The sequence below is a fragment of the Lagopus muta genome, chromosome 1 (assembly GCF_023343835.1).
Source record: "Lagopus muta isolate bLagMut1 chromosome 1, bLagMut1 primary, whole genome shotgun sequence".
NCBI classification, from domain to species: Eukaryota; Metazoa; Chordata; class Aves; order Galliformes; family Phasianidae; genus Lagopus; species Lagopus muta.
Window position 1 is genome coordinate 122,602,890 of NC_064433.1, and position 21,293 is coordinate 122,624,182.

At 38.1% G+C, this 21,293-nt stretch overlaps 1 protein-coding gene across 4 annotated transcripts; it reads right to left on the minus strand.

The window, feature by feature from the left end:
- Nucleotides 1-267: 267 nt before the first annotated feature.
- Nucleotides 268-19,248, minus strand: TLR7 (toll like receptor 7). 4 transcript variants are annotated; one of them, XR_007373435.1, is made up of 3 exons: nucleotides 18,078-18,494; nucleotides 10,997-14,961; nucleotides 268-5,306 (listed from the first exon to the last, which is right to left on the minus strand). XR_007373435.1 is itself a non-coding variant. In XM_048928419.1 (3 exons), the coding sequence occupies exon 3, from the start codon at nucleotides 14,944-14,946 to the stop codon at nucleotides 11,821-11,823; it is 3,126 nt and encodes a 1,041-aa protein (XP_048784376.1). In that variant the 5' UTR covers nucleotides 14,947-14,961; nucleotides 15,387-15,460; nucleotides 18,078-18,494; the 3' UTR covers nucleotides 10,938-11,820. The 4 variants fall into 4 exon arrangements, 3 of the variants coding, with proteins under 3 accessions (XP_048784376.1, XP_048784385.1, XP_048784365.1); XM_048928419.1 differs by lacking the exon at nucleotides 268-5,306 and adding an exon at nucleotides 15,387-15,460 and having other exon boundaries at nucleotides 10,938-14,961; XM_048928428.1 differs by lacking the exons at nucleotides 268-5,306; nucleotides 18,078-18,494 and adding an exon at nucleotides 19,006-19,248 and having other exon boundaries at nucleotides 10,938-14,961.
- Nucleotides 19,249-21,293: the final 2,045 nt, after the last annotated feature.

Consider the following 21,293-nt stretch of genomic DNA (forward strand, 5'->3'; position numbering starts at 1 on the left):
TCTGCAATTCCATTAGTCAACTCAATAGAAATCATATCACTTTTGTTCTGTTTCAGAATCAGAGTATGAAACAGCTGTTTGAAATTATCTAGTAGACTTAATTGCATATCTGTCTTTAATCAGTTCTAACTCAAGCAGCTTCATGGATTTAAAGTAGCTAAGTTTTTCCCAGATGGGAATGTGTACTTTGTTGTTATTGAAATACAGTTCAGTTAAGCTCTTTGGCAGATTTTCAAATGCCCTCAGAGAGATATGTAAAAAATTGTTATAAGAAGAGTTCTAACCTACATAATCCTATATAATTTGTTTCCATTTCGTCATATAATAAAAATATACCTTTCCCTGAAGCCTCATTTCGGAAGGGAAGAACTTCCTAGTTAAAATGCTAATGGTGGAGAAATCTCATTCAAGTTTAAATGAGAAATCTTTAATTCAGGAATGTTTTCAATAAATATGCCAAATCTACCACTAAAATATAAAATCTGTAATAGCTGAAGTCTGTTACCTTGACATTATGCACCTTTTTAAATGCAAAATAACTGGTGTGTTCAATTTGTTAAGAGATGTAAATATCACAGATTAGGTGAAAGATAAATTCAGTGTTGTTGAAAACCTCACCACAGTATTTGAAGAAAAAATCAAACAAGCTACACCCTTAAGAAATTTAAACTCTTTTATATGAAAATATAAGAAAATATTTTTTTACCCAAATCCAAGATACTTTGGTATTGTTTACGGTGTTGATTATCTGAATAGTACATATGCTCTTTTTGTCTATCAGATTATTAATGATGCTTGTGACTTGAATTTCTGTATCAACTGAGAGTAATCATTTATACTTTTTTTCTCGTGCTATTAAGAAAAATACTATTTCCCCTTGATTGTGGAAATATATGGTTATTCTTTCAAGAATAGGTCTGCAAGATTATCTAATTCCTTGTATACATGTCTGTCAGTTTTTCTAATGAAGTTTGTCCTTGACCAAGATCAAGGACATTTACTTTTTTTAAGGATAAATTGAGGTTTGCATATGCTTTGTTTAGCTCTTTGAAAATGCCCTTTAAGCACATAATTGTTTCAATCATAAGTTCATATGCTGCAATGATATCAGGATTAACAAGTGCTGAGAAAGCTTTAGATAATGGTATTACATTTGCTTCTGGTAATTGAAAGATAAATCCTCTTCCACAAGAGTGCATGAACTCTGTATGAGCTCTTCGAAGGCTATCACCCATGTGTAGTAATCATCCACAGAAGGGACATTTTTACAGCTCTGCCAATTCTGAAAGCAGATGGCAGGAATATGGGGAAATGTAATGCTAGTCAAAACTGAGATCTTTGTTAAGGATGCATTTGAATGGGCTTCCAGAGCTATGTTCACATGGAAAAGTAGCGTTGAGGTATTTAGACTTAGATAAGGTGCTACAGAAATATGGGTAAGTAGTATGGCATCCATGTCAGGTTACAGTGAGACAGTGTCTGCAAGGTCATGTTGGTGAGAGTGAGAAAGTCCCATACAGCGTGGGAAGAGATTTTCCAGAGCTGACACCAAAGCACCAGTTTTCTTCCCCTCCCATCTCCTTCAATTTTTTTGTGCTCAGAAACAGTTCTTATACACATATCACTGCTTGACACAAACCTCAACCATGTAACAGCAGGTGGAGGATCTCTGGGTAGCATCCTCAGCAATGACTGAATTTCAGATACCTTTTCTTTAACAATTTTAAAGTTGATAAAGTTGCCTTTGATGTTCAAAAAGGCTGGAGACCTTTCTTAGTGCATTCTTTAGGTTTAACATATCAAATCCAGTCCAATGTAAAAATCAGAGTTCTAAAAGTTGTCAAAATACACTTGAGTAATCCCTTAAACTGTCATGATTTTAGGATACTTTATTCCTTTAGTTCTTCCAAGCCTCGCTTAAACTCAAAGCTCAGTGATGTTGTTTTTCACATACTAAAATAAGGAATTACAGTAGTGCAGATGAAGCAGTGTACCCATCATCTGTACTAAAATGGCCAATGTGAATATAGATTGTATTCTGGTCATCGACTTGTGGGCAAACACCTCCACATGAATAAAACATGTAGGGAACATTTGCATGAGCTACTGCAAGTCTTGAAAGACTCTCCAGTAAGATAAGAAGTAGCCTGAAGGAAAAGCTTTTATGATGAAAAATGTTATAAAGTCACTATATTAATGTAACTACTATACTAGTTGCTACATAATTCAAAAATTGTTTACATTTACAACAGATGTAGAAATAAGCTTGAAATACAGTTCAATTTGCTAGGATGGCTCTTCCTACCCTACACTGCAAGGCACAGTAACACAAATTAAAAATAACCTAAAGCATTTTCATGATGAACAGAAAAAAAAAATTAAATATGGATTCATGCTGAAGGAGATAACCATTTATTTGTAGAAATGACAAATAAATGGTGGTAATAAGTTCAGTGGTGTTTCTGCAATGAACTGAACGAGAAATGCCTGTGGATTTGCAACTTAAGCATGTTTCTTCTTTATCCTTTTAAAATGATATGAAGTTTCTTCCTGGATATACTTTGATTTTGTGCAATATGCAATATGCAAAATCATATGGAATATGATTTTATTTAATGCATAGGTATATGGATGCATATGAAATATCCCAAAGTGAATAGCTGCCATGAGAAATTTTATCATCTAAAATGAGGATAAAGCATAATGCAGAATATAGGCATTTGAGATTAATGTTGAGTCCATTTGTCTGCTCTGCAGAAAGAGTTCCCATGAAACAAGAAGTGGAAAGAAGATAAAGGAGAAGCTCAATAAAAAGTGTAAAGAAAAATAAGAAGTAGAATCAGTATGTTCACTTGCTGGGTGGGCAGGCACATGATGATCAGCAGGCAGGGGAATGTGGGGATTCATTGAGAACTAACCATCTCATGATGGTTTTCTCTAGAACAGAAATACACCAGATTCAAATTCTGATCATGCTGTAGTTTGTGTTGTTTCATTCTACCACCATAAAATTTCTATTCAGCTATAGTATAAGAAATTTTTCAGACCTGTCCATGAAAAATAACTACAATAATGCTGAGACACAAGAGCTACTCTGTTCTGCTGTGTATTTAGCGATGTATTATGATCCATTATGATTAACTTTGATGTCAGGGAGAAATTCTTTACAGAGAGAGCGATAAGGCACTGGAACAGACTGCCCAGAGAATCTGTGGATGCCCCAACACTGGAAGTGTTCAAGGCCAGGCTGGATGGGGCTCTGGGTAGCCTGGTCTAGTATTAAATCTGGAGGTTGGTGGCTCTGCCTGTGGCAGGGGGGTTGGAACTTGATGATCCTTGGGGTCTCTTCCAATCCAAGACATTCTATGTTTCTTCATTAGGGAAGAAGAGAAAAAGAGAGTGCAAGAAGTTACCAGAAATTTAGGAATTTATGAACAAAAGTTAATGTAATTTTAAACTTAAGATACATACATACATACATATATATATATATATAATAACCAATAGCCATGATATACCAATATATATATACCATATAACTATGATAACCAATGTATCATAGTTAAAAAACACATAGAAGATTTGGAAATGAGTGTGAGCTTACATGGGATCTGGATACATTCATCTTTCATTCAGAAGTTCTTTGTGTCTGCAGAATTCCATAGTCTCTGCTCATCCTTCTTAAGCTTACTTTCTTAAGTAGAAAGTCTGAGAAAACAGCTGAGTCTGGTGGCCTAAAACATAACTTTTGGTATTCCCAAGGAAAGAACTTTAAGGAGCACCTAGGAGTCCACAGCAGATGGTGGCAGCCTAGCTCTTTCTGGAATAGCTGCCTGTGGCAAGAGCTGGTCTGGGGCTCCCCAGGCTCCCTCCTAGCTTTGTCATGCAAGCCAGCTGCCTCCATCTAAAGCAAGCTGAGCATCTCTTCTTTTACCTCTCTGCTCATTGTGGCACTTGCTAGTTCAAATGTCTTCCCATGAGAGACTGAAAAAGAGAAGCTTTATTTTTTCTTGTTTGAAAAGCAGAGCTGATTTATTCAAGAGAGAGAAAATGAGGAATTGATTTGATCATAGCTCAGGGATAAAAAATGGGGGAAAATGTCTATAAGGAGGGCATTCTCCAGTCTACTAGATGAAGGGATAAAAGGGGGTCTGAAAGATGAGACTAGAGAAATACAGAAGAGAAATAGTGTTTGTATTTCTTTTTTTCAAAATGATGAGAAGGCATTAATGATGGCATAACCAAATACAATTCAAGGTCTTTAGAGTGTACTCATCTTGGATAACATACTGTAATATAGGAAGTCTAACAGTGAACAATAGATAAGTTACGCTGATAAGTAATGAATATATTTCCATAGTAGATAATGCAGTAGTTGTATTAGGTTTGAATGAAATATACAGTTGCAAAAGAAGCTTAGTGATTAAAAATAAATGTATAAATATCTGTAAGAAACAGATGACAAAAAAGCCCTCTGTTCTCTCTCTGTATTTCTGTCACTCACTACATGTAAAATTACTAATACAAGAAAATATTTGAGAACTGTTCCAGTCTTAGACCATCAGTTCATTTTTGTTCCTGAGAATAGAATGTTACTTTGAGAAAATGTGTATGTTTTGCACTTTTAGGTTCTTCTTTCTTTAGAATTATTTATGTATTTAGCACGATTTATGGGGTTTGTGTACTGGATATTTTTCCTACAAATACATAAACCACATTCTTTCTGTGAAATTTGTTGATGGATTATTCAAAATAGTTGAAATTGAGTTAATATGACATCAAAAATTACATTTTTTTCTTTATAGCTGAAGGTGTTTTGAATATACGTGTATATGTACATGTATGTGTACATATATTTACATAACTGCTATTGGATTAATGTCTTTGCTTGAAGGTCAAGAATCTTGGAAGGCCTGGATTTCACCTCAGAACAGGATTTTGTTCGCAGAATTTCAGCCACAGGAAGTAGAAGTAAACTAGTTGGGAAGGAGTATGTCTTCAGTTTGTGTTTGCAACTTGTTTGTCCAATAGAGCAAGGCTTACTAAAATCCTTTTTTGGAAGTTGCTGCTTTTGCATCACAAACGTGAGTTCAGAATAAATAAATGAGCACAGCTTAGTGACTGTGTTTCTACCAGCCCTCAAAATATGCTCCAAGATAACTGGAGAATTAAGTTATAAGATTTTATTATGAGTGGGATGGAGCATTGAGCTGCAACGTTCAAAAGCATAGTCTTGTCTGAATGTAGTTCTTCCACACAGACCTGTGGATCTCAAATATTCTGAGTAAGTGATGAGTGAGAATAATCTGTGAACAAGAAAACAAGAATATAAGGTAAAAATTCACTTGCTTTAACTTTCAGGATTTTTTACTTCATACATGGAGAGCAATTTCAAAGAAAGCCTGATTGACTGAAAGCCTCTCTTTGATTGAAAGTTGAACATTATCAGGAAAAACACAAAACTGGGAATGTGTTTTTAAGCAACACCCACTTCTGGAACCTCTCATTCTTGTGAAATCATTTAAAAAATATTAATTGTGTTAGGTTTGCAGATATCACTATGTGGAGTACAGCACAGATAAACTCAGTAGCTAAGGTAGTGAAAATGAACATAGCTTTTAAAAAGAAAGAAATTGTTCAGAAAAAAAATAATAATGGAAACCTAAAAACTTCAGTTGTGCAAACTTACTTCAGTTTCTATGATCATATAAATCCATTGTTAATCCTTTTGTCATACCGTTGCTAGGAAGAGCCTGAAACATTATTTCCTTAAATATTCCTGAGTGAGTTTGCACTGGCAAAGATTATTTTTATTTTGTGTATGTTTCCTTTAAAACAGCACAGTTACCTAGGTCTGCTTTTGCTCAAAACTCTGCTGTTAGCAGTATGCCTCAGTAACAATAAAGGAAGGAAAGAAAAGACCAAATCAATAAGGCCACAGGTTTATATCATTGGTTATTCTAATATCACATCTTCAGCTGCATATGTTGAACAAAAATACTCTCTCACCAAAACAAAACAAAAAACATTTTTATGTAACTTAGCAGGACTTTCATTACCTCAGCACAACCTCAATAATCTGTACACCCAAATTAAAAGTTTCTCTCTGTGAGTACATTTGATTCTCAGCTTAGCTATATTTCTAATAATTCCATGTACAAGTGAATGTGCTCATTAACAAGCAACACATTCACATTGCTTTTACGGGTTGGATGGCTAAATTCGCTTTTCCAGTTTCACCAGCAGCAAATGCACAATGTAGAAGTGGTTTGACTTCTCTGTACCTTACTTTTCCCATTTATACTGCTGGAGATAATGATGGATGAATGTGTATGTCCTTTGCATTTAGACAGACAATTTATCTTCCCAAATTAGGAGGCTAACTTCCACACACAATCGATGATGATGAGTTACAACAGAGGCAAGTGGGAAGAATTATAACCTGAATGACCTAATTATCTTGTTCAGAGTAAATGAGAGCTTATTTCCATAGTTAGGTACCTTCAGATCAACATTTAGGAGAAGAGGCAAACGGTATTCAGAAGACAAAAATTTTTTGCTGTTTTTGATACCCATTACCCAAATGTGAGATCTACTACAGAACAAGGTTTCCTGATCTTTACAGGGTCTTTTGAAGATTCTAAAGTTCATTTGCAAGATATCATGTTTCCTACAAAGTACTCCAACTTCATATCATCTCAACAAGGATGTAAGATAATGCTATGTGGAAATTAGACCTGTTTTGACTTCCAGAGGTCCTTTCCAATGTAAATCATTCTCATAGAGAGTCAACTTTAAATTCCTCATATGTGAAGCAAAGTACATATTCATATAAAACTATAATAGAATCACAGAATCATTAAAGTTGGAAAAGACCTCTAACATCATCTAGTCCAACCATCCGCCCACCACAGATATTGCCCACTAAACCACATCCCTAAGTACTTCCTCTACCCTTTCCTTGAACATCTTCAGGGACAGTGATTCCATCACCTCTGTGGGCAGCCTGTTTCAATGCATTGCCATTCTTTCAAATAAATTCTTTGCAATACCCAATCTGAATTTTGCCTGGTACAGCTTGCAGCTATTCCCTCTAGTGTTATCACTGCTATCTGGCAGAAGAGGCCAACACCCATCTTGCTACAACTTTCTTTCTGGTATTTGTAGACAGCAATAAGGTCTCCCCTGAGCCTCCTCTTCTCCAGACTGAAGAATCCCAGTTCCCTCAGCCACTCTCCATAAGACTTGCGCTCCAGACTCTTCACAGCTTTGTTCCCCTTCTCTGAATATGCTACAGGGCCTCAATATTTTTCTTGTAATGAGGGGCCTAACACTGAATGCAGTACATGAGGTGCAGCCTCACCAGAGCTGGGAACAGAAAGACAATCATCTCCAAGCTCCTGCTGACTGCACTATTTCTGATACAAGTTAGGATGCCATTAGCCTTCTTGACCACCTGGGCACACTGCTGGCTCAGGTTCAGCTGAGTGTTGACCAACGTCCTTGGATTCTTTTCCTCCACACAGCTTTCCAGCCATCCTTCCCCAAGCCTGTAGCATTACCAGGGGTTCTGGTGCAAGATCCGATGCTTGGCCTTGTTAAACTTTATCACTTTGCTCCAGCCCATTGATCTAGTCTGTCCAGATACTTCTGTAAGGTCTTCCTACCCCAGGCAGATCAATATTTTACTCAACTTGGTGTTGTCTGCATTTTTACTGAGATTGCATTCAATTCTCTCATCCAAATAATCAATAAAGATCTTAAACAGAATGGGTCCCAATATCAACCTCTGAGGAACAACACTCACTACCAGTCACCAGCTGGATTTAAACCAGTTCATCACCACATTCTCAATGCTACATGCGTAGCCAGTTTTTACTGAGTTTCATTTAGTTTTTGTTGTTCTTCTTGTGCCACAATAACAATATCACCATATCTATAAATACTGCATTTTTCTGCTGATCGTACAAGAACTGTAAAAACGTGATCAATTTGCCAACATCCCTTCTCTTCTTCCTGCTTCTTCCTAGTCCATGTGTAGTTGTTTTAGGCCATGTAGTCTAAATACCAAGTGTAGTCATTATCTAGTATAATCTTGCTAATGAAACAGAAGACTGACAAAGAACAGTTTTGGTTAACACATTTGCTGTTTATAGTATTTCTGATATTTTTCTGTCCACGTGATTTTGAGGACCAGCTTGGCACTGGCTGCATATGTAAATCTGGAGCAAGATGATGACTCATGTAACTGAAGGCATCTGCAGCGTAGTGGCTTACATCTGACATAGTCACCTTAGGAACACCTCATGGCTAATGGGGAGAAATCCTACTTTTGGTGTGGAATTACTTTGACCCACCTTAAGCCTCTGAGTTAGGATAAGTGATATTTGTCAAATGCCTCTATCTCACCTCTGAAAGGAGAATGAACTTTAGACATGTTAATGCAGCTGTAGACGTCCACCTTTAGGTTAGCCAAGTATCCTTATGCTCTTCTTTCTCATTGACTTCACACCAGTTCATAAGATATACCACTATAAAACCATATGAAACTGGAATAGAAAACCTCTCACTCTAAAGTGCTGTGTAAGTTCAGACACTCTTACACCAACCATGCAAGCAATACCCAAAGTCAAAAATGAGTAGTTTGAATCTGTCAAAAAACTTCCATTTCTTGGTGCTCCCTTATAATAAAAGATTCCAGAAGGGATGAAGGGCATGCTTATTTAATAAATGCATTCACTAAAATCCTAGCTAATACTAAATTCAATTATTTTTCCAATTAGAGACTTAGATTGTGCCTACACTCACTGAAAAGTTGCTAGCTGCCATTTATGAAATGACTTCAGAAACAATCAATCAATCAAACAAACAACAATAAAACAAAGAAATATTAGAACAAATTCAGTTGTCCTCTGACTACAGGAATAATCTTTAGCCTGAAAAATATGCAAAGTCCTGGACAATAGGTGGCCTTCTCTGAATATATCCTGAAGCATTTTAAGAGAAGGATGTAGGCCTGTTTCAGCTAATTAGAATCATAGAATCACTCAGGTTGGAAAAGACTTTAAAGACCCATCAAGTCCAACCACGACCTAACCATATGACCCTAGTTGTAACAACCCTCCACTAAATCATGTCCCTGAGCACCACATCCAAACGGTTTTTAAACACATCCAGGGATGGTGACTCAACCATCTCCCTGGGGAGCCTATTCCACTGCTTAACAACCCTTTCTGTAAAGAAGTTTTTCCTGATATCCAACCTAAACTTACCCTGGCGCAACTTAAGGCCATAATACATCCTCTCCAAAGTGCCACAGAACACAGAAATAGAATGAGGGACACAGAAATTATCATTTTAGATTAAGATAGAAAGAGAGATAGAAATTGGTGTTTCAGTCTTTCTCATTCTCTCCTTATTCCCCTGACTACGTGTTTATTTGCAGGGGAAAAGCACAGGTATTGCAAAGTGCTTTGCCACATGAAAGTGGCAGTGGGATCTATTCTCTGTAATGAAGGCTCTGTCTGAGAGCACTAGCCCTAACACTGAGAAGTGCCATGTCAGTAGATAGCTTGATTTCCACTTCAGATCACAGCACAGTTCAACATCTCTCTCTGATACTCCCAAAAGGGTTCATGCTGCATTCTTGGCCTCTCTGTGCTCTTGCACTACAGCATGAATAAGTCCCTTGCCACACCACAAGATCAGAATTTTGTATATATACCCATTGCCACTCATTGCATACCCATCCTTTGGTCAGTTATCAGTACAAGAGTAGAAAATACTCCTCTCAACCTCAGGTATGCCAAGCGATTTTATGCCCTGGCACTATCCACTCAGGCTGAAAAAGAGAAAAGTGCTCTGGACAGAAGTGCTTTGGGGAGAAAGGGAGACACAGCATGGCAGTAACTGAAGGACAGAAGTTCTTAATTTAGCATTCCCTTATGAAGAGAGTTGCATTAGATCTCATGTTATTCTATTTGCAGACACAGATTGTTTAGGCTTACTAACACAATCCTTACAAGGTATTACTTAAAATATAACCATAAAACACCCACTCTGTTAACTATGCCCTCCTCTTTCTCGTGCTTCAGATATTCATCAATAAAACTGGTGTGACAAACTGGGGGAAAAATGACCCTCTTATTTTCTGTAACATTATGTGAAGTGTGGTTTTCTGTTTTGCTTTTTTTGTGTGTGTTTGCGTTCTTGTGCGCCTGGTTGCCTAGAACTAAATCAAAAAGGAGTTGTTCAAGGAAAGGACTGGGCAGAAATGTAGGTGAATAAGTGCAGGAGGCAGCCAAGTAGGTTCTAAGCAGCAGTAAGGCTTTGACAGAGATGAGAGAAGCTGTCCAAAGTGTATTGTAGACAGAAGTGCAAGGAAACACACATAAGTTTAAACTGTCATTGAAAAATCTCCAGCTGAATTACTTTCATGTGCTTGTATAGGATGCTCTATGAACTAAAGCAGGGAGCAGGCTCAAATATTTATTTTCCTGAACAGTGTTTCTTTTCCTCTTTAGGATACGTCTAAAGTCAAACCCATTCCCAGTTCACACTTTCAACAGCTGCTGTGAGAAATAGACCTGCCGGGAGAACAAGGAGGCAAAGGAAGTTTGAAGATGCTCTGGAGCAACAACAATATGGCTAAAGAAACAGTCAGGTGGGTGCTATCCTTTTGCAACTTGGTCTTACATGTTTTGCACTTTGTGTTTTGTTCTGGAGAAAGTCTGGGCAGCCAGAGGCAAACAAATCAGTCATTTAAGCATGGTCCCATGTAGCCATTGTTTTTTGCTACTCTTTCCATCTCTCTCAACTTCTTTTTTTCCTACCTTTCCTTCTTTCTTTCTTTCTTTATTTCTCTTCTCTCCTTTTCTTTGTTTTCTTTCTTTCTTTCTTTCTTTTTTTTTTTTCCTTCCCTCTCAGTCTATCTGCTTGCTGTCCTGCCTTTCTTTTTCACTCCCATGTGCCAGCTCCATGCAAAGACTCCCTTTACCTTGTAATTCCTCCTGATCCACAGCTTGCAAGCTCTTCTGACTTGTTTCTCTTCTCTCACACTTTCCCATTTTGGTACATGCAAGTTCTTCAAAATCTTTTCTGATTTACAACCTTTGTGACAATGCAGCAGTGGGAGATGGGAGATCTCCCATACCTCATCCAAGCTTCTGCCATAAGTCCCACCAGCATATCATCTCCCCAGTGGCTAGCGCTGTTGCCCCGTCAAGCAGAACTGGTAGGCTCAGCAGATGGAAGCCTGAGTTGCAGAGTTAATCATGCATACATTTCCCCAACTCCTAAACATGAAATTCACCTAAAGTATTTTCTGAAATTAACATTTTGTGTTTTTTCCTGTTTTCATAAATAGACACAAATGCATTAACAATATTTTTCTATTAAAATTACGTTTACTACAACAGTGATCCAAACAGCAGCAATCTCAAGCATGACTGAACTCCTCCTAGCATCCTGGGAACTAGATTGCGCTGATCAATTGACTCACTCACACTTGACCCAGCCAGGTGATGTCAGATGTTCTCCAATGAACTGAAACAGGGAGTGGTGACTCTGTTGCATCTTCTCTTGCTGCAAATGTTAAATGAGGTGTGCATCAGCTAAACATCTGTGCTGGCAACAGTTTATATTTAATGTTGTCATAGTGAAACAATTGAATTATTATCTTTGGAACAGATTGTGCATTTCATTTTTGAGAATCATATCACAATTACATTTATCCTCTCCACTTTCACATTTTCTCCATAGCAAGTTCAGTATCTTTTCCTCACCACACACAGTAACAGTATTTTACAGGGAGCAGTAAAGCTAAACAGTCTCCTGGAGAAGTTTGTTGTAAGCCAGGGTATTGTTCACAGCTATGGCATTTTTCAGACACTGCCAGAAGTAAGGCTGAGATCGAGGGTTAGTTGGCCATTCCAGAACAGAACTTCTGCATAGCCTCTTCCTCAGCTGAACATATCGGGACTTCTGTAATACTTTCTCAAGAAATATCAAGATAATCACATCAATTTTTTCATCTAGAAGTCGTTGGTGGGCCATGTAAAATGTTGTCTTGAAAGTGCCACTTTTAATATACTTGTTGGTCAGCACAAATATGGTCTTTTTGCTCAGTTGAATACTCTGGGAAAGGTTGTCAAAGACTGGCTGTCCTGGAAGCCAGTCTCTTTCTTCCAAGCATAAATTGAACTGTCTGGCTTTTTGATCTTCCAGCTTTTCAACCAATTCTGTCATCACCCATTCATTCACAGCCAGATCAGTATTGTCATAGGCAATAAAAGCATCATAGCAGGTATCTGGTAAAGGTAAACGTCTATAGCCTTTCAACTTGGCAGTGCAGTAATGATAGCTATACCAGACATCCCAGAAATAGAGGTGACTCATAACTGCAAACGTTATTAAACTTAGGACAGCTGAAGTTGATAAAGCATACATGATCAAATAGGATGTGTCCAGCTCACAGGTATTCAGATCCAGGAAAACCAAGCTCCTTCCTTTGTGTGCCCCTGGGCCAGCACAGGTCACATCTGTGGCCAGAAAAGGAATTGTCACGTGAGTCTGATTGATCCACCCAACAAACCATACTGCATCACAGTTGCACTTGAAAGGATTGTTGTGCAAAAGCAGCATCCTCAGGTTGTTTATGATATTTTCAGGGAAGCTAGATTTCTTAATTATTTGGATCTTGTTTGAGCTGAGGTCCAAGTATGACAACGTAATGGCACCTCTGAGAAAATATTTGGTTATCCGTGTAATACGATTGTTTCGGAGTATCAGTTCTTGAAGAGTTGAAGTGCAATTGGACAGCTTTCGGGGAACAGTAGTCAGAAGGTTATTGCTGAGGTCCAGAGTTATTAGCCTGGTCAATAAGTAGAGTTTTCCCCAATTGAATGTCTTCAACCGGTTACTGGTTAAATTCAGTATCTTGAGTTCTGGAGGCATAGCTGAAAAAACACCAGGAGGTAAAAAGCTGAGCATGTTAGAGGAAATATCCAGTTGTTCCAGTTTGGTCAGATTCTTGAAGAATGACAGATATTCAGTCTTCCCATCTGCCCAAAAAATATCTAAACGATTTCCCCGAAATTCTAAAGTTTTAAGAGATTGACTTTCCATCCCCATGCTAATAGAGGTAGAAATCTCATTCTCATTCATCATCAGCTTCTTCAGATAGGCCAAGTTTTTCATAAAACTAAGCACATGACTAACACCTTCTGCCAGAAAGTAATGTTTGTTGTTGCTCAGATCTAGAATTTCTAAAAATTTCAGCTCTTTGAAAGCAGTTGAGTATAGCAAATCAATCCTGTTGTTAGAAAAATCCAGATATTTCAATCCAGACAGGTAGCAGAATTCGCTTCCATTTAAAGTTTGACTTATGGCATTACCTGACAAGTTGAGGCATTTGAGGAAACTAAGATCCTGGAAGTCTACAGAGTTAACAAAAAATATGTTGTTTCTGCTTAAATCTAGAGTTTTTCCATAATTCATGCAATCTTCATTGACCGAAGGTTGGTAGGAATCAGCCTCTTTGTCTTTGGACTTGCAACTTCGACCATACTCATCATACCTAAAGTAATGCATCTCTTGTAAAACTTGCCTGCTGTATTGCTCTACTGTAATCCTGGGATCAGAGAAAAATCCATAAAAGTTACTTTCACCTGAAGAAGGAGAAATTTTATTCACTGAGAGATCTATGATTTTGAGAGCTTGGAATTTCTTGAACACTCTTAGGTCAGCAATTTTAATAAAATTAGTCCCAAGATCCAACACTGTCAGATTTCTAAGACCGAGTAATGGATCTAGATTTCCTTCTCTCAGTTCTTTAAAGACATAACCCTTGATTCTTAGGGTTTCCAGGTTAGAGAGGGAGGAAAATGTCTTAGACAGATTCAAGGATGGAGAATACATCTGCAATTCAAAATTAAAGGACAGATCCAGCTCTACAAGACTGGGAATAAGCTTCAAAAACTGAGCGTCTCCAATCTCCTTTATGAGGAAGTTTTGGGAGAGGTCAAGATCTTTGAGATTCTTGATGTTTTTAAACCAGCTGCTTGGTATACTCCGAAGAGAGTTACTGTGGAGCCTCAAAATTCTTAATTTTTTCAAGGAATAAAAAGCCTTTGAATGAATCTTAATTGAGATATTAGGGCAGGGAGTACAAGGATATGGGGCATTATAGCAACGTGGGCAATTGCCACTGAGATCAAGAATTTCTAGGTTGTGAAGGGTACTTAAATCATGTTCCTGAACCTCTTGAATTCTGTTATTGTAAATATACAATTCTTTTAAAGTTGAAGACAAGTTGGGTGGAATAAAAGTTAAGTTGTTAGACTTCAGGGAGAGTACTGTCAAATTTTTCAGATTCAGAAAGGCTGTTTTTTCAATTTCAAAAGAAACATTGCACGGATTACGGTAGTAACAATTCTGTCCCAGATACAGTAATTCTATATTTCTTAGCCCTGAAAAAGTGTTTTTTTTAATAGAAAAAATTTTGTTTGCTTCCAGACTCAGCAGTCGTAGACTAGCAGGAAGACCCTGGGGTATTTCTGACAGTTGGTTTGCATCCAAATACAATGACTTCAGTCTTGTCAGAGCGGCAAAACTGCCATTCTCAATTGATGGTGGTGTGGTGCACACACTGTCTTTGGGCCCCAGTCTGGGAGGCACGCAGTTGCATCTGAAGTCAATCTCCACAAGGTTTTCAAGCTGAATAAAGGATGCTGGAGAGATATGGGGGATATGGTTAATAGTCAGGGTCAGGTTAGTAGCGTTTCCAGGGATCCCTCTGGGGACTTCCGTGAGGTGACGATCGCTGCAGTCTACTCTCACAGTACCTTCAAAGGCTTCCACATCACAGGGTAAAGTTTTGGGAAACCAATGTCCTGATAGCCGCATTGGAAATAAGAAGAGCAAGACAGTCAGCAGCGCATTTGACATCTTTGCATGACGTACCTAAAAATAAGGAAGTAGGGAGGTATCAATCAAATGCAACGGCAACAAATGTCATAGGACATGTACTGGGGCAAACCAAACACAGGGATAACCTAGGATCTTGTCTCATGCTGTCCAGAAATGGATGTGTAGGAAGGATTCTAAATCTGGGGGAAGGCGTGTATTGACATTTCCTCAGATGTTTTTTTTTTCTTTATTATAATTAAATATTGCACTGATAAGACAAATATCACTCTCTAAATAGTGAATCATAAAGAAATTAAGGAGTCTGCTAAAAGAAAGACAAGGTATGTACTTAAGTCTGTTTATGTGAATTCTCTTTATTTAAGGGTAAGCAATGTTAGATATCCAGCAGAATGCAGCTGTATAATATACATAAACGAGCAAAGTAAATTTTCAGAAGGAATATGGATGTACTACAATACCCTTTAATAGCAGCTTGCATTTTCACTGTCCAGTAAGGAGAGAGGGTCCAGGGGGCTTTATGTTAATTGTAGGTCTAAATAGAAAAATAAAAGGTGTTTAAAATTGAGTATGTCTCTTAAAAGTGTTGTAGTAATTCAATACATACAAGGACCTGCTCACTGCATAGACAGTATGGGAAAACACTACTGAACATCTTTTGTATATGACAGATTAACTGGGACTTCCTGTTTTATGCTCTGTTTACGTACAATAGTGTATCCTTTCAGTATCCTTTCAGAAGTGTTTCTTTGTTATTTCAGATAACAACACTAAGTCTCCTGTTCATCTATGTATCTGGAGGAGAGCTCTACTGACTAGCGAGGCAGCAAATGGATGTGAAGCTAGATCAAATCTCTCACAGCACTGCATTTCTGCTCTCTAGATTCAACAACTAGATAGAATCACTTCAGGGATTCATTCAGTGAGCTTTTGAATACAAGGCCTCAGTATGGATGGAAAAATGCAAAAGTCTAGGGCAGATCCTGAGCTCTCTATTTTTGCACTTGAAAATCATATAGTATTCCTAGTACTAGAAGTCTTTCCTCCACTGTGATCTCTTTTCCTTTTCTGAGGAAGAGCTACAGAATCTTCTTCTCTTCAGTGAGTTCACAGAAAATGGAAATTTGGTTAAATATCCAGATTGGTAGCATTACCCAACATTTTTACAATTACTCAAGGAAAAAGCTGCCCTTGAATTCCAAGGCAATGAGTCATATCTAATTATCTTCAGTTCTTGTGAATCATTAGTTGTATCAAAATAATCTTCATTTGGTATATACTAGTTTACTTTGGAAACTCACCCAGACTGAAGACATGGATCAGATCATTCACCAGTGTCTTCAGTACAGTCTAACAAGTTAACTTTAGAGGAATTTAACTTTTCTAATTTTCTAACATAGACAAGCACTTGAATGAAAATGATGAATAAGAATAATCAGAGCAAGATGGGAGCTAATATGGAGAAGATAAAATACATTTGTTTCCTTTGACTATCCAAAAATTTTTTTGAAGACTTCTTTATTTCTGAATTAATGTAGACAAGAAGGTGGGAGGGAAAAGGAGGGACACTACCATTAAAATTAATCACATAGAAAACTGAGGGTCTGTCTTTCAATGAAAAGAGACAACATTTGGGTATGTTATTGTAAAAATTCTGCCTTCTTTCTTTACAAGGAAACACACTGAATTATTTATGTAATGACATTTTACTAGACGAGCAAAAATGCTAAGTAACAGTGCATTTAATTTTATTTACTGGTGCTATTCAACTAAATCCATGCCATGCAGCAAGCCTGGGAAAAAGGATGGCCTTGCCAACCACTGGAATCTGAGTTGAGTGGCTATTTTAAAATAAAAAAGGAAAACCTGCTGCAAACCACAGGTTTGCTGCTGTTGAGGAAAAGTTAGTCGGAATCAAGGTCAAGTTAAGTTTGCTAAGTCAAGTTAAACCCCTCCATCCAAGCTCTAAATTAGGACTTGGACAACAAGACATTGCTGCCTAGATCATCACCAACTTTCTCTGTGCATTTGTACTCAGATCCTACACTTGGGGACTAAATTCGAGGCACTTATTCGTATTTCTCAATGCAGTGCCATCAGCCTGGACTGCACTGGTATCCAGGAGTAAGCAGGGGAGCAGGGTGGGGCCCCTCTGCAGAGCTGCTCAGCCCTCACAGCGTGGAGGGAGTTGCCTGGGTATAGAGGCACTGTACTACTAGAGGCCTGAAGGCAGGTACAATGAATTTGGGACATCAAAGTCTTCAGGAACATCTTTGAAGGTTCCTTCTGGTGTCAAAAAATTGTCTACAGAGACTCGTAAAATGCTCAGATTTTGAATGCAGACCTGCTGCAGAATTTTTAGGAATCCAGGCGTTTTTGCAGAGCAAGCCTAGCTTTTACTCTCTTTGAGTTTCATTTCTCTGCAAAACTTGCATCTCCATGTCCCTTTAATGTTAGTGTTATTTTGCATGCAAATTGTTGCAGTCTGGTGCTGTGTAACTGTCCACATGCAACACGCCTTGTGCCCAGTACTGTACTAGAGAAAAATAAAGAAGACAGATGAAATTAAAAGAAATAAGCAATCACAGAATAGGGGTTGGAAGGAACCTCTGCCTATCAGAGTCCACTCTCCTACTAATGCTGGTTCCCAACAGTAGGCAATGCTAACTTGTACAAAGTTCTTGTATTCAGAAACGTAGTTTAAAAGTACACCTAAGACACGCATGTGAGTTGTCCTTTTCTCTGTGATCTATGTTTTTGTTCATAAGTTCAGAAATACTTCTATTCCAATATTAACTGAGGATATGTACAAATCCAAAACTGAATTCCATCTGATTTGTGGCGTTCTTCAAATATTCAGAAACAGGAGGACTGTAAGTATTCCTTATGCATTTTTAAAGGTAAAAGAGTGAAAGGCCAGAGAGCAATGAGTTACGCAGGAATTACAGCTAGTAGAAAACACTTTACTATACTCTTCCCCTAGTATATTAGTGTAAAACTCTCATTTCCTATCAATATTAAAATTGCAACTTATAGCCACAACAGTGAATTTGGACATCTAAAAGCAGAATGTGAGAATATACTCTTAAAAACCTTTCCCAGCAGTTCCAGCCCAAGAGCACTAACAACTTTAAAATGAAACTTTCACCTACCATTTTCTGTGTGCTGCCACTTCTGAAAGATTTGTCATGAGAAGAAACTGTAAATCAGTGCAGGAAAAAACAGCATAAAAAAGGTCTTCACTGGTTCAGATCCCGTAGAGAGGAGTGGCATAACTCACTCAAGACAACAGCAGCAACCACTGCTTTATCGTTCTTCTCTTCAGCTGAACGGCAGCTTGAGAAATAATTAAACATGAAACAACTGCTGCAATCCACTTCCTCAAATATCTGGCTTTAAAATTAAAACAGCACTACCTCCGTTACTCCTCCACTCGTCATAAAAATAACTGAGCACTCCTATTTTTTCCATTTTAAACAGATTCCCGCATTGCTCACAAACCCACGTGCTGTTGCGACAATGGGGTTTTTTTGTTGCTGTTTAGTTTTCATCTCATGCTGAAACTTTCTCTGTTCTCTGTCGCTTTTGATCATGCTTCTCATTTTAAATTCCGTTGTTTACCTGTCCACACTGTTAGACCTCAAGGAACTATAAAGACTCCAAGATGCCACGGGGAACACCCAAAGGAGTGCTATTGTCAAATACTTGGAATGAGAAAGTGAGGTTAATCAGACAGGAGGGATGTGTTACGCAAGGGCAGCATTCACTTCGGGCAATATAAATTTGCAGTAGCTTGAGTTCCTTCTTTTTTAAGTGCAAGTTCTATGACCACAAAGAGACAAAGTGAGCCTGATATAAACAGTATTTTAGATTTGGAAGTTCAGTCATTTTTTTTTTATTATTGGAGGTTCATTTCTGCTGTTAACAGCTTTAAGAACAGGCCTTCAACCAAGACCTGTAAGCAGATAAGTCTCTTAAGATGAATCCTTAGTGTAAGAATGTCTATTAAGTGAATGAGACTTGCGGAAAGGGAACCAAAACAAAACAGAAAAGCAGAGCAAAAAGTGAGCTTTAACTTACCTTTAGCTCTTCACCTTGTTGTAAAACAAATGTGCTTAACTAATTGTGTCATCGTATGTAGGAGAATGGCAGGGCATAGGCTGGACTGCAACCGTTGATTTTTTCAAGAGCCTTGACACGTCTCTGGAGCATTACACTGGAACAGACTTTAAGCATGAGGTGCTTTATGCCCACTAACATGAGCTGCATGTCAGTTTTCTAAGGCACAGTGTGCGGCCACCTAACCCAACGACTGTCTATGGCTACTCAGGGCCTTTGAAAACCTCGCCAGCAGTCTGCAGCTTCAAACTTTGATAACTTTGATAGCTGTACCGTCTCACTGGTGTCTCTTTTGGACTAAGACTGATCTAATTTTTCTCGTGTTAGGAACTGCCTGTCACTCAGCCAAGAGCATGAGAGTTTCAATTCCGCACAGAGTGAAACTGCAATTTTAGCTGCACACTAACTGAATCGCAAAGTGAGAATGTTGCTATTCTTTTTTTTTTTCTTTTTTTTTTTTTTTTCAAGATAAGAAATACGGGCAGCAAAACAGAGTCATATTTTCCTATGGGTGACATAAGCAAGGGGGAGCTCAGGATTCACAAAATTCAGAGCTGTAATTTGTTTTCTGGAGGCAGAGGGAGTCACTAACTTGCTGAGTTTTAAAGCACAGGTTCCCTCAGACTTTGTGCAAAATCTCTTTGGCCTACTGTGAAACACAAAGTAACTGAAAGCAGCAAAGTCCCTTCTACCACATCACCTGTTTGGAAAGGACACATCCGTCACAACGCATGTATTCTGCCAGCTCTGTGAACAGAGAATGCAACTTAAACAAAGCAAGAGACTTTAACATCCTTCATTCTCATTTGCCTTTCATTGAGCTTGAAATCAGACTAATGAATGTAGAACTGTTATGTGCTTTTTTCTTCTAAATCAAAACTTACAGAATATTGCTGTAGCTTATTTACAAAATCAGGACGCCACTGCATTTGCTTTAAAGCTGGGTAGCATAGTTCAAGTTGTAAAGTTTTACAGTAATGTCTTTTCTCTAAAGAGATAACCCTCACACCAATCATTATGATAGCACCCCAAGTATTCATGGTGAATATCCCTTTCAGTGTAGCATTGCCTAATTTACCAAGGAAATTATCACAGAAATTGCTCAACTTTTAAAATACGTAAGCTGACTCCTTAAACTACTGCAGACAGATGTACAAAGAAAACCACAGAGAAAAATGGATAGCAGAATTGAGGAAATGATAACGAAATCATTTGCAGAAACATTAAGGAGCACACAAACATAGAACCTCTGCTGATAGCAGTTGTAGAAATGCATTTGTGGGCACTAAAAATAACAAAAACAGTAAACTGAAAACAACAGCAGAGAAGACCAGACTATACCATGGATTGAGAGTGGCTTTCAGCATAACAGAAATAGAAATTCCTATTTCATTTCAGAAATTCCAACTTCTAAAAACCAATTGCCCAGGCAACCACAGCGCCAAGATTGACCAAGATTGACCAAGATTGATTGGTGTTCTCAAATCAATTTTGCATTTTCTGAAAGCATAGGTGCTTGGCATTTCTGTTCCTGAGTCTCCAACAAAGTAGGAAGCAGGAATCTAAAAACGCCTGAAATAAGACAGTTTCTATACTCAGTGCTGCTTCTGTAGCATTTCTGTTCCCCTCTTCCTGATGGATAAATAGATAGGATAGGCAGAGGCATGACTTCTTTCCTTTGTGGAAGAAACAGAAGTGCTAAGGCAGCAACGCTGGAAGAGGAGATGAGCACAGACGCTGGCAAAGCACACAGCTGGCATGTTCAGGGGGAGTTTGGGCTTGGATACCCTCCAATCCAATTTCTTACTGGTGAAATGACTAGCCTACAGGACCATGGTGATTTGAAAAGCTTCATGTAGATAATCTTGCCATGGTATTTGACATTTTTCTTAAGCAAGAGCTCTGAGGGAGTGCTAAAATGGAAAGACATACAGATACGCCAATTTATCAGGCTTTTAGAGGTGATGCAACCTTATATTCTCATTTATTATGAGGCTTGATATTGCCTTTGAAAAAACTTTAAAGGCTCATCAAGAAAGCACAGATATCTATTTGTATATGTACACATACACTGGTATTCACTCAAATTTTGCAGTAACTACCTGGGAGCTCAAATCAACGTTTAATGATCTTTCCCTTCTTTTACCTTTCCCTCCAAATACAACACAGCCCTAGAGAAGAGATGACTGAATCCACTCATAGGTGTCTGACAGGGATGAAATTAACTTTTTAATAGCAGCCTGCACATC